Consider the following 13,827-nt stretch of genomic DNA (forward strand, 5'->3'; position numbering starts at 1 on the left):
ACACACCCTCTGGTAGTGTTGATAGAAGGCCATTTGTGGCGCGATCATGGGAGACACCTGTGACCACGGCGAGGTGCATGCCAGCAAACGTGGAAGGGATAACATGGCTACCGCCTGGTGACGTTCCGTTCGGCCGTCGTGGTTATCAGATGCTTCGGAAAACATCTGGTGAACGTTCAGCGAACGTACCGCCGATAACGATCTTGTCGGGAGACTATTCGCGTGTCGAGAATTACGATCGTACGCGAGAAAACCGTCGCGCAGCGACAACAGCAACATGATGAACATGTGGAAAATGCGGGAGCTGATGGACAAGGCGTAAGTCGCAAAGCTAATCCTGAGATATCCTCTGCCTCTAACCTTGTCTCGCCTCTGTTTTCTCAGGCATATTTCTATCCTGCGTTTCTCTCGGCTCCTCGCACTTCCAACTCGATGTTCCCCACGCGATTGTGCGAGTTGAAAAATCGTGCGCGATACGCTCCGTGAGGATTGTCCTCGAGAACGTGTCACGCGCGTTCTATCACGAGTGGGAAAACGGATGACGTTACATTCGAAAATCCTCGAAGAGCGAGAGGAGAGAGGAACTCGTAAAACTGGAACGACGTGGATAATTTTATGACGCGCGACCTTGAGATTCGATGTTGAGGTGTGCGCGATAAACGAGGCGAAAAACAATTGTGGAATTGACGACGGATGGCACGGGTCTCCCCCTCTTCCCTCTCCTCGACCACTTTCCTCATTTTCCTCGCGATGGTCGCGTATTTATTTCGTTGAAACACTTCGCGAAGTTTTGCTCTTCCCCGATTTTCGAAGCCTTTACTTATTCTTTTCAAATTTTCCTCGCATTCGACGTTAAATATCGAAGATTAGGACGCTTTGCTAAAAATCTAAGAATTTACGTAGAGAAGAAATTGCGGGAGAAATTGATAGGTATTTTAACAATTCGAGCCACTTTAATATTTTATTTCTCATATGTTTTGCGCATTTCTTTTCGCCAAATATTTTTTTTAACATTGAAATCTCGAATCGCAAATTCGCTGGTTTATTTCAGTTTGCTTTACTTCCCGCTGAATTATCTCTCGATTTTAACCTCAGGATCTGAATTAAATTCAACCAAATTAAAATTTAAAAAGATTTAGTTTAGAAACACTTATAGAAACCATTAGAATGAAAAAATTAGTTTAAAAAGATTTAATTTTTTTTTTCATTTATAAGAGCGCTTTAATAAGTAACTCATTTTAAACAATTAATTTTTTTCGAAATTTGAATTATTTTTTCAATATATATATTTAAGTTTCGACATGAAAAATGTTTCTAAATTTGGTGTATATATTATAATGTATTTCGAGTCTGAAAGGGTTAATGACTCTTTTTAAATCAAAGCTATTAAGACTATACGCGGACTTTTCGCAATTTGTTTTACTTAAACATATCCGCGATTGATGAAATAAACTCATTTATTTATTGCCGCGAGCACGCGAGATACCCACGATAGAAAAGTTTATTCACGCGATATGACATTCCGATTCTTATCGTTCGCACTTGAATACTCGTTTAGAATTACGAAAGTCTTCGATTGTATACTCTTTCATTCTTCGTATTTGCTTTAAGAGTATATGAAAGAGTATCCACGAGTCGTGAAGACCATCGTTTGCTAATATTTATGAAGGTCCGATAAATGTATTATTTATCAAATTTACACGGCTACTTTGATTTAAATGAAAATATTAACAATAAGAACAATACAATTTTTCCATTTAAACTAACAACGTCGAGTTGTCTTGTCAAATTTTATTTCTGTATTCTATCTTTTAATACAAAGGCGAAACCGAGAGCGAAACTGAATCTTTATTTATATACATACATTTCGGTATATTTTATATTTTCATTTTTTAAAAGCTGATGTTATTTAATTATCAAAATTAAATAACCACTTTGACGATTTACTTGAATAGAATTATTAATAATAAAAATAAAACAATTTTTCCGTATAATTTAACAACACTTGAATTTATACTTGCGAAATTTTATTTCTGTATTCTATCTTGTACAATACAAAAACAAAATTGAATCTTTATATATATTTTTATATTTTGTATATTTTTTTATTTGCTGATGTTATTCAATTATCAAAATTAAACAATCACTCTGACGATTTACTTGAATGGAGATGTTACTATAAAAACAATACAATTTTTCTGTACAAACTAAGAAAATTAATTAGAAATTTATCCTTGCAAAGTTTTATTTCTATATTCTGTCTTTTAATACAAAAGCAAATTTGAATTTCTGTTCATATTTTTATTTTGTATGTTTATTTGTTGAAAGCGATATCATATTGTATAAGTGAAAGTGATATAGAGAATGAGCCTACTTAAAATTTTATACTATAGATGCACTGATACTGTGAGTAATTACTAATATCTTTGAAACAATAATCGCGCGCGAATTAATAATCGTTGTTTTTTTATTTAACAATTACATCCTCCGAATAAAATTTTGACGTAACATTTTTTTTTGAAAGTCAAAAGATATTAATAGAATTGCCATAAAAATCAGGGAATTATCAGAGATAATTATCAGAGATCGAAAACGAAGTAGAAAAATCGGCGGGGGAAAATTACGGAATTTTTCAAAATTTTTTGTAAAACAATTCTTGGCTTTAAAGAAGTTTAATGTACGTATATCACACTTATGCAATTTTGGAACTATCAAAGTATCAACTTAACGATTAAAAATATAAACAGTGTCGGTAACATTAATAGTAATTTACATTGCTATGCTAAATTGATCTCTCAACAAAATATTTAACGGTTTTCATGTCAAGACGAAAATAAAATGTCAAAGTGTTGAAACTCAGGAAATATCATGAAATTTTTTTTTGAAAATCAAGAAAATTTATGGAATTTTAGAATGAGGGATTTGTGAAAAATAATCCTGTAATAAATTAATAGTCATAATTATATTAATATTATATTGATATCTATTAATTAATAATTAATTTTTGTTAACAATTTTATTAACTTGTTTTTAAATCGATAAATCTGATTGAGTATGTAATTGTAAGAAATGTTTATATTAACTTGGAATACAGACATTTCTTACAGTCTCGTACTTAATTATACTCATCTAAAACGATATGCGATCGATATACAGAGCTGCATTGAATTAATATAATCTTAATAAATAAAGTTCGTCAGTTGTGTGTGTGTGATTACGTCCGCGAACTAGTAATCTTGATAAATTAATCTCTAATTACCGACATAGTAAGCCGCATGAGATACTCGCAAAGCTACATAATGACTTTAAACTGTAATTATTTACGTAATTCACGGCTCTATGCACTTTTGTTCTCGCATGAATGTGCTTTACACATACGCTATGCTGTGTTTGCAGACCAAACTAAGGTATAGGCAAAAAGAGAGGGAGGGGAGATCGTTTACTGTACCTATACTTAATTATTCTTTATAAAGAGTGTATCGTTAATAATAGGAAGATTATCATTGTAATCCTTTCGCTGTAAAAGTTAATTGTGATCGAAGATATGAACGATCTCCGTATGTTCATGTATACATATACGAACGATAGATATTACTCGACTTTATCAGAAAATTTTCTTTTTGCGAAAATTATTACCAAGTAATTCGTGATATGACAAGTGTAATATGACATTATTATCATTTCTTTAATTTGATAATGGACAATTTATGGTTTTGCATACGTCACATTTGTACGTACAAATTAAACATACATTACAATGAAATATTGCATTTGTAGGACCAATGTCGTAATGAATTATACGGAAACAGAGGCCAAAGTTCGGGAAGCAACTAATGACGATGCATGGGGTCCCACAGGTACGATCTGTGCTTCCGACAATGCAGTTTCACCATGTACTTTTTACATGGAACACCTGTAAATTAATTATACGGCATTACTTTTTAAGGGGCAATGATGCAAGAACTGGCTCAGGCCACATTCACGTACGAGCAGTTTCCAGAAGTGATGTCCATGCTCTGGAAAAGGATGTTGCAAGAGAATAAACGAAACTGGCGACGAACGTACAAGGTACACGATCGTTTTCTTTATAAGTATTGCCTCACATTTAAGAAAAAACAATAAACTTTATATATGGAAGATATCGAAGACAGAATCGTTATATATAAAATAATGAACAAAATGTATATGAATATAAATCCGTTTTACTTTCCATACTTTATTAGTTTGTTTCATTAATCTTTATTTTTTCACAGTCATTGCTCCTCCTTAATTACTTAGTTCGTAATGGCTCGGAACGGGTTGTCACATCGTCACGCGAGCACATATATGACCTCAGGTCTTTAGAAAATTATACGTGTATCGATGAATTCGGGAAGGATCAAGGAATAAACATTAGACATAAAGTTAGGGAATTAATTGATTTTATCCAAGACGACGATAAACTTAGGGAGGAAAGGAAGAAGGCTAAGAAAAATAAAGATAAATATGTTGGTTTATCGAGCGAAGCGATGGGAATGAGATTTGGGGGTGGTGACAGATGGATGGACAATCCCAAGTGGAATAAATCTGGTGTAGAGACGTATAACGACTGGGATAATCGCGGAAAAGGATTTGAGGATGCAAATAACAGGTATTTATATAACATTTGCGTTTCTTGTTATATGTGAAAGTTTAAAAAGAAACTTACTATAGCTGAAAAAAAATATTTTTCTTTATGTAATTTTTACATTTTTATATTGCAGTGACGATGGTGAAAGAGAAGACTCGGATAATGATACTAGTCCAAAGAAAAGTGGAAGAGAATATAGAGATACGTTGGATAATATAAATCAAATTGGGAAATCTGCTCAAACATCAATACCTTCTACAAATACATCCCCGGCGCGGACAACAAGAACTATGAAAAAAGTAGATCTTGGAGCAGCAGCGAATTATGGAAAAGAACAATCTAATGTAAGTTTAAGGAATGAGTTTTATTTTGCTGTTGTAAATCTCTTGCATGTAATATAAAAAACATGTAACTATATACATACCTGATAATTATAAATTAATTTGAATGTATCCTCTTGTTTGCAGAATAGTGCACCAGTACAACAAAATAATACTTTATCATCGCCGAAAAATCAACAGAAGAGTAAAAATGATATATTAAATGACATTTTTGAATCGCAGAATGATAATAATAAACTAGATGATGATGATTTCAATCCACGAGCGAATAGTACTCAATCATTTGCTCAACCGCAAAATGCGAACGCAGATTTTGGTGATTTTACTAGTGCGTTTAATAATTCCGCGACAGTTAAGACGAAAGATAGCAACGATGAGTTTGCCGATTTCACATCTGCCTTTAATAATGTCACTATATCTAATACTTCAAGTCAGCCGCAATCGCAAATTAATCTAATGGGTGTAACAATACCAACTATGAATAATCCGATAGCGAATAATATGAATAATAGTAATGTAATGTACGCCAATACGATGCAAACGGCGGGCACAACGGCATTTACTGGAACCCCCGCTATTCAAAAGACGTCTAATGATTTATTTGATACTTTATCACCAGGTGCTAATAATCAAATCACAAATAACAACACAGGTAGGGAATCATGTCCGTGTCATTAGATTGTAGAAATAATTGCACAGAAACTTGGAAACTTAATTTAACAAGTGATAATGTGAATTTTTACATATAATTTATTATTGAAAATAATTTTGTATTATTTCTTTTAGTGACGTCAAACACGGATCTCTTGTCGGACTTGGATAGTTTGAATGCTCCAGCAATGAGGTTACCTGATGGGCGAATAAACAGTCCGAATAATTCAAACATTTTCATAGGAATGAACAACACACCTACTGTCCATTACGCAGGTGAGTATGTACGCAATTAAGAAGCGTAATTTGATTTCTTTAATGATTACACGATCAGTACAAGTGTAATTAACAGTATTTTATTGTAACTATAAATTATATATAACATACATAATATTTCCGTAATAAGGTGCATGATATATAACATTATACAGATCCTGAGATTAAACAATATACATGTATTAAAATATTTCTAAACTGCTCTAATATTATTAACTATACATTAGTTATTTGACAGTAAATATAAGAATTTTAAATCGCATGCGTTCCCGTGAAAGAAATCTTTGCGTGAAATATATATTCGCGGAGTTTGAAGCTAATGTAATTCCCACAAGATAGTCTTTCCTTGCAGCTTGTAAATACGAAGAAAACGTCGTGTCGATCGAGAATCTCTCCAATAATGCCGCCAATCAATTATTGGAAGTATTGTGTACCATGTGCGATATCAAAAGTTATGCTGATTTGGAGAAAATAAGATCGTCCATTTCGAACTACATCAGATTTTTACCAGGACCTGTTACTCCTCAAAAATACAGTGGTATTGATTTTGATGCAAAAGTGGATGCTATATTATATGGAAGAATTTTGGAAGAGATAATCGGTAAATTTGATCGTGATTGGCCATTAAGTGAAGATGGCCTAGATCCGTTGATCGAAAAATTGATAATCATCGACGGTTCAACGATTTTCATATTATCGGAAGCTTTAAGAGCTTTAATTACTGCTTTAAATGAGTCCAAGGATGAGAAGAAGATTCACGTTGTTTCAATGTTATTAACCAATCTATTAAAGAGCGAGGCGATATTTTCGGGGATATTGGACGCATGTAGAGACGAAGTGCGATCTCACATGCAGAATGAAGAACTTGATCAAACTTTGCAAAATACAATACAACTTTTGATATCGTTGCCCAGTCGTGTATCAAACAAACTGCAGTTTAACACGTCTAAATTTTACATGCCGCAAGTTTATGTGAAAATACTCTGTTTTCACATATCTTGTGTGATATCGTTTATTAATGAGTTATATAAACATAATATTAAACTGAGAACATCTGTACTCTCACTTTTAATCAGCAAGATCGTAGTTAGTTTGAAACCGTGCGATTTTACTTTCTTTGCCGACATTGTAGAAGAATGGTGTCTCGAAAACAAAAAGAACGAGCGACGTCTAGTTGAAGATATATTTCGCGAATTGGATTCAGTCGCCATTGAATACATAGCTGTTTTGTTCCTGAAACGTTGCGATTCTAAATTCGGTGTACGTCCCATTTTCGGAAATTTATTAATGGAATCGAATTGGAAATATATTTTAACAACCAAAATTCCTTTAATGCGTTATTACGAGGAAGAGAAACTGCTTATAAATTTGGTTTCTTATCTATCATCTTTTTCGAATAAAAATATTTTATCAGAGTTACTAATTAAGCTTTTAGAAATTTGGAGGGATAAAAGTATTTTGAATCATGTATCTGTGGAACAGCACGAATACATTACGAAGTTGATTGTTCTGTCTGTAAAAACTTGTAAAGATTTTTTAAGTCGCAGTGAAAGAGATCAGTGTCAAAAACTGTTGCTTTCTGGATTATCTATTCATCTCGAGTGTACAAACATAACTTTAAGAGCGATAGGCATGATGGCCGCCGAAATTTGCATAAATTCTTTATGTAATACCGATAATGCACCGAAATTAAAGTTTGAATACGATACTATGCCTGCGCAAGTATTAGAATTACTTCAATCTCTAAAGAATTTAAATACGCTTGCAACGATTTTACATGTAGAAGAGCAATACGAGCGAAGCGGTGATTTAACAGTCGAAAATATTGTTTTTGATTCTATGAGTAGCAGGAAGATTTATGAATTAGGCGTTCACTGCGATATTTTACCCGCCGTTGAAAATCTATCAAACGAAAAAATTGAAGAGAATACACACCTGTCGAAAACCAGCGCAACAAAAGATAATGTAACGAAAAAGAATGAAACGAATCGACAAGCGAAGCCAAATCGCGATGGCGATTCAGATCTGGATAGTGACGATGACTTAGTCCCTTACGATATGAATGACGACAAACCGCTTAGTAAGATACGCCCGATGTACTTACGGGATTTACGTGATAATTTAACGGATGAACGTACTTTTTCCAATCCCGACGTTTTTTCTGAATCCTTACTGATCTGCGAAGAGCTAATATTAACACAGCTACCGAACGACGATGTATCTTTCGCGCTAGAACTCTTGCAGCTTCTCGTCACATTGAAGCAACAGTCTTACATGGAGAATTTTGAACTTGTGATTTTCAAATGTTGCGTAGCGATTGTAACTGTGCGCCCGAAGGAATGCGCCGAATTTCTTTGTAAAGAGTTTTATGAAGATACGGGGAAGTACTCACTGAGTCATCGCTTACTGTTCTTGGATATATTAGCCGAATCTGCTAGGCAGTTATCAAAAATAGATATCGAAGGTACAGATAATACCGATGTTACCATGGATACGGTGATTAAGAAGAAACGAATTCCAAGCCGTATATCACTTTTTATCGATACACAAGAAAATAAGAGGCAACAAGTATGGTACGACGAAGACTTCGATATTGATCTAGAAGCGTCAGGAGATCAATCTATGAATTGGCAAGAAATTGTCGACAAAAGAATTGCATCGCGTACAAGACGATTTGCACATAATTCTAAATCTCCCAAATTATACATTAATTACTTTGGAAATATAGCATCTGCATTTTTCTATCCGCTTTTGCACGGCTTTGGTCGTCGTGATGTCCTTAAACTTAATGGCTTAAGAATTTATTCGGATCAGGAAAATATTTTATTGTTACGTTTCCTGAAAACGTTGTCTGCTATAATGTTAGCGGCACAAAATTGTCCATTAGCATCAAAAATGGGCAAAGAAATACTGGAGCTTATGTGGACAGTGAGGAATCATAATGAAGCGCCAGTGAGATTAGTCGTTACAGAAAATATCGGATCTGTACTTATTGCAGTACCAAAAGATGCCATCCTCGACGAATTGTTTGAACCCTTGATGGAAATCAGAGAATGGCTTCTATTATCACAAAACGTTGTTAATGGCGAACATGATGCAAATTGCAGAGCCCTAAACGCGAAAGTGTTATCCTTCATCAATTTGATCATAAGCTCTACTTTTAAGTGTGTAGATTGATCGAGATTCAATCAATCATTATACAATATTGTTACATAGAACTTTTCATTTTTCTATTTGCGAAAATTACAAATTATAGAAATAGATTATGTGTGTAATTTAAATATAAGAAAGTTTTTGTTATCAGTGTAATTTTAGTTGATACTCGTCTATCAATTATTAATTTAATATATAATATATACATATGTATCGTGTGTTGTTTGTATTTAATTTTCCATAAAATACAAAATATTGAAAGCATTTTATTTTCCATAAATAGGTAAAATGTTCAACGCATATTTAGATTTTATGCGACATAAAAAAATTGCTTTGTAATACAATGTTTAATTAATTTAAATACTTTATATATAATATCAAATAAAGTAAATATATTTTCTCCTAAAAATTTTAATATATTAAATTGGTTTTAAGTATATGCTGGAACATAAAATTTATATGTAGATTCTTATACAGATATGAGATAACTACAATGCATGCTACGAATTAAAATTAGTGTCATATTTAGGATCGGTCGGATTGTCGCCCGTCACGAATCTTCTTCCACCTACATCCATCAATACTAGAAATCAAACGTCTAGTAATACGACGTCTTCTACGCAAGTCGGTTCGACTTGGGCTGGTTCGGGATTGAATATCGACCTCGATAACATAATGGGTAGTAAAACAAAACAAACTGGCCCAGCACCGACGATGAACCAATTGGCTAGTAATAGCCCACAACATCAGATAAAAATAGGACGTAAGTAATTCTTTAACGACCCGTTAGATTGTTATAAAAATCCCTTTTTAATTAAGTACTGTATTAATAAAATTACTGTTTTCTGATTGATAAATCGAGATAGCGTTACGTTTGATAAAAGTTCGCAATCGCTTCTATAAATCTTAAATGATTTTTAAATTAGCTATTACAGTCTGAATACCGTCTCACGCTTCTCTATTAATCGCTAGAGTGCGAGTGAGTAAAAATAAAATTGTGTATGCCTATAGCAGCAGGAATGGGGTATATGTCACCGGTGCAATCTCTACCACAGAATCAGCAGCAGCAACCCAATGCAACGTTCTTTCCTGCATTCCAATAAAGGATTATCGGACAGTTCAGTCTAGAACACAAAGTCTCGAGGCACAATATGCAAAAATTTAAGTTTTACATAGAAACGTATCACTATTTATTTCGATTAATTGAAATTAACGATAATAAATCTTACATTTTCCTGGGCTCCAGTTTATACAGGGTTCAACGTTAAACGATTAATATATGGCAAAATATTTCCTATTAGCGTTCAGCTCTATAGGCATAACGTGTTTTAGGAGACATTGTATGTCGAAGACGTGTGTTCAGAAGACAATTTGAAAAGATAAATTGAAGCATGTCGGTATTTTGTAATTTTTATTTATGTAAGAAGTATCTCGATACTACGATACAAATTCTTAACAATTGATATTTATATATATACATAAATATAAAAAAAAACGATATATAGTAAAAAGAAAAATGTACAATAATAACAAATAACATACAAGCAAATCATTTTTCCTGATTATTACGAGGCAGCTTGGTACAGTCTAAAACCAATAATTAATGCAAAAGTGACGACAAGCAGCATTCCTGTAACTTGCAAAAATGCGTGTAACTTCTGTAATATGCGTTATACTACTTGTGTGTTATGCGGGAACAAATTTGGCAGGAATTATTGCCGTATGTGTATTTTATACATAATGTATATTAATCTTGGAAGAATTGGGATTATGCCTTATAGATAAAATGTGTGTATCATAAAAATATATACATACTGTATGAAAAAAAACTCGGAAGAGCATAATCTAATTAGCGTTAACTTCTCATCATGTGTATTTTGTCTGGAACATGAACACAATGCGGAAGTTGATGCTTTTATAATTAATAGACTATGTGAAAAATAATCATTGCAGTAGTATTAAAACTATGTATGTGTAAAAATGATGGCAGCATAGGATTTGCGTGAAGAAAAAATGAATCATTAGTGGAGAGATATTATTAAGTGCTTCCCTCTTACGATTATTACGGCAAGAGAAATTACGATTATTAATTCTCTTTCGTAAAAAAAAAATGTATAGATAGGAAAATATATTTTAGCATTTCTTTTATCGTGAAAAACTGAATTGAATTGAATCTTATGCACGAAATCAGTATAGGAAAACTGTCGTGCTCGATTCAACATCAATTCATACGTGATTATCCAATATGAATTGTTTAAGGCTTCACTAATTGCGTAATTTTAATACAAATTAAAAGAAATGATCTTTATTATTACATATGATATTATATAATTATCGTAAACTGAGCGACAAAAAACCGTTAGCATTTGATTAAATCTTACTAACAATGAAATAATGCATATCCTTCGACATAAATGTTTATGGAATTATCATCACATTGTAATTAATTCTAAGCAGCAATTAATATATCATTATTGTGTTATACATATAATTACATTCACATTACACGTTGTTATTTTTAATTTAGTTTATCTTTGCTGCATGATATTAAGATATTTTAAGTTACTTATCGCATAAATTTTTTATGATAAAGAATTTATATTATTAAAATTATGGTGTGTATGCATCAAATGTATATACATATATTGATAAAAAAAAAAAGAGAGAGAAAGGTGCTTGGCATTTATCTTTCGATTTTTAACAGCAATAAGCAGGCAAAAATTTACAAGTTGAACTTTCAAACTCAGCAAAGCTAATCATACGTTATACACATGTTATAAGAATGGTTTTTATTATCTATTTCTACAAAAAGTATACAATGTAGTATTAGCGTTACGAGGTATTGAAGATCTCAGAAGCAATTGATGTAATAGAAGCCATTCTGTAATTACATAGAAAAAAGTATCATGTTGAATAGTTATCCAATTGTTTAGTTTTGCCCTATAAAGTTGATACCAAGAGATCATACGCTAGAGAGAAACTTTCCCGCGAGTACCAGAGACTGAATTATGTAAAGGCAAATCCTTTACATTTTCCATTATTTGAGCATTTTATATGAGGCAAGATGTTTAACAACATAGGCAGGGAGATATATTTTTCAAATATGAAAATATATTGTACAAATATTATAAAAAGAGAAAAGTTGTTTTAGTCAATTCAATGCATAGAGAATCAATTGATTATTAAGTGTTATTACGAGGGTGCATGTACAGTTTAATGTTATAAAACCCTTTGTAAAAACAAGTTAACACAAATCGCGAAATCGCACCTATTGAAATTACTTTCCTTGTAGCTAGCGAACTCTGCAATACTTTGCGCAATATAAATTATTATTCTTTATTTGTAACTCTCATTCTTGTATTATTTACGCGCGATAATATTGTTTATGACATCTAAGATTAATTGAATTGACACCGTTACAAATTCTCTAAATTTTTATTTTATAAAATATTTAAAAAAAACCTTGAAAATTGAAATACAGATAAAAATTTACGGTAATAAAATTCTTAATACGTTTTGTATAAATATCTTGTGTAATATATAAATTCGGAATTTATAGGATATACTGATACATATCAATATTAGTCGCGCGTATTAAAAAAAATATACATATATATATATATATACACATAATCGAATATGATGTGTAAAATATACGAGTTCATATAAAATTTATATTTGATCCAATCAACGATTATTAATTCTTCAATGTAAATTGTGAACCATGGCAGGATACATTGCTTATAGTATTTATATATATGATCCGATTTAAATAGCCCAGTTGATTTGTGAGACCTTGAGACTTCGCTAGAATCAATAATTTTATTGTACAATTATTGTTTAGGTATTTATATCTATATTTTACGGACTTATCGTTATTAAATGCTAATTGGTGCTGGTATTAACACATAATATTATAAATGTCCATTTACTTTTTTTTATTTACAATTACCTCTTCCTGTTCCTCAAATATAAATAGTAAAAGCAGGAAAAATAGAAATTATTAAATTTCTTCTGTTTTATCCTATCTTAAAATTAACATGTTATACGCTGGCCTAAAGCCTCTTTTCGTTGAGGCTGATAGAGTCCTCCGATTTCGGTGAGACTTTGTATTAGGGTGCGTCCCGATGGAGAAAGAAATAGTGGAACGGAATGAGAATGGAACATTGATAGAAAAGAGATAGGATTGTTCTATCTCTTTTCTATCAATGTTCCGTTACTGTTCCGTTCCGTTATTTCTGACACCATGTGACTGCACCCTAGGAGGTTTTCGGGGTTGCTGATCTCGAATCCGGATTCAAATTTGGAATTTTAAAATGATTAAACCAATATGGCGAACGGAAATCTTAATAGCTCTCGATTTTAGCGATATTTTATTTAAGGCAACGACATATAGACGGAGCACGAGCTGCTATTTCGGGCAACTCTGCTTTAAATGTGAGCGGAAACTTTACTATTATTAATCGAAGAATCTCTAAAATTTGTTCGATATGCAAGTAGGTAAGTCCATGGCAAGCATTTTTTTGTTTTATAAAAATACTGTTATGTAAAAAATACTTAACACGAATATTTGTTTATATTTCTTATAAATATTACATTAAATTTTTATTAACAAGAATAGGGAAACCGTAATAATTTACGATTTACTAAGCCTCTACGGTCAAAGCTAGATTACTATGCTTATTATAATGTGTGAATTTATATACCGCGTATGTAGTCACCAATCACGTGCCGAAAATTTTTTCCAGACTTACAACGCAACAATTAAACAACTACCGCAGTAATATCACTTTTTTT

At 32.3% G+C, this 13,827-nt stretch overlaps 1 protein-coding gene across 3 annotated transcripts; it reads left to right on the forward strand.

The window, feature by feature from the left end:
* The first annotated feature begins 102 nt into the window (after nucleotides 1-102).
* Nucleotides 103-11,095, forward strand: lqfR (clathrin interactor lqfR). 3 transcript variants are annotated; one of them, XM_018536890.1, is made up of 9 exons: nucleotides 103-318; nucleotides 3,778-3,857; nucleotides 3,947-4,068; nucleotides 4,254-4,630; nucleotides 4,743-4,953; nucleotides 5,077-5,602; nucleotides 5,737-5,877; nucleotides 9,560-9,793; nucleotides 10,042-11,095. In XM_018536890.1, exons 1-9 carry the CDS (start codon nucleotides 278-280, stop codon nucleotides 10,131-10,133), a joined length of 1,824 nt encoding a protein of 607 aa, XP_018392392.1. In that variant the 5' UTR covers nucleotides 103-277; the 3' UTR covers nucleotides 10,134-11,095. The 3 variants fall into 3 exon arrangements, with proteins under 3 accessions (XP_018392392.1, XP_018392393.1, XP_018392391.1); XM_018536891.1 differs by having other exon boundaries at nucleotides 10,045-11,095; XM_018536889.1 differs by lacking the exons at nucleotides 9,560-9,793; nucleotides 10,042-11,095 and adding an exon at nucleotides 6,230-9,054.
* Nucleotides 11,096-13,827: the final 2,732 nt, after the last annotated feature.

This window comes from Cyphomyrmex costatus, unplaced genomic scaffold (genome assembly GCF_001594065.2).
Source record: "Cyphomyrmex costatus isolate MS0001 unplaced genomic scaffold, Ccosl1.0 scaffold161, whole genome shotgun sequence".
NCBI classification, from domain to species: Eukaryota; Metazoa; Arthropoda; class Insecta; order Hymenoptera; family Formicidae; genus Cyphomyrmex; species Cyphomyrmex costatus.

What these genes read in the sequence shown, in the direction of transcription:
- lqfR (XM_018536889.1), top strand. Translation starts at nt 278, where the DNA reads ATGATGAACATGTGGAAAATGCGGGAGCTGATGGACAAGGC. An exon ending in CGATGCATGGGGTCCCACAG is followed by an intron (nt 3,858 to 3,946) that starts GTACGATCTGTG and finishes TTACTTTTTAAG; the next exon opens with GGGCAATGATGCAAGAACTG. An exon ending in TTTGAGGATGCAAATAACAG is followed by an intron (nt 4,631 to 4,742) that starts GTATTTATATAA and finishes TTTATATTGCAG; the next exon opens with TGACGATGGTGAAAGAGAAG.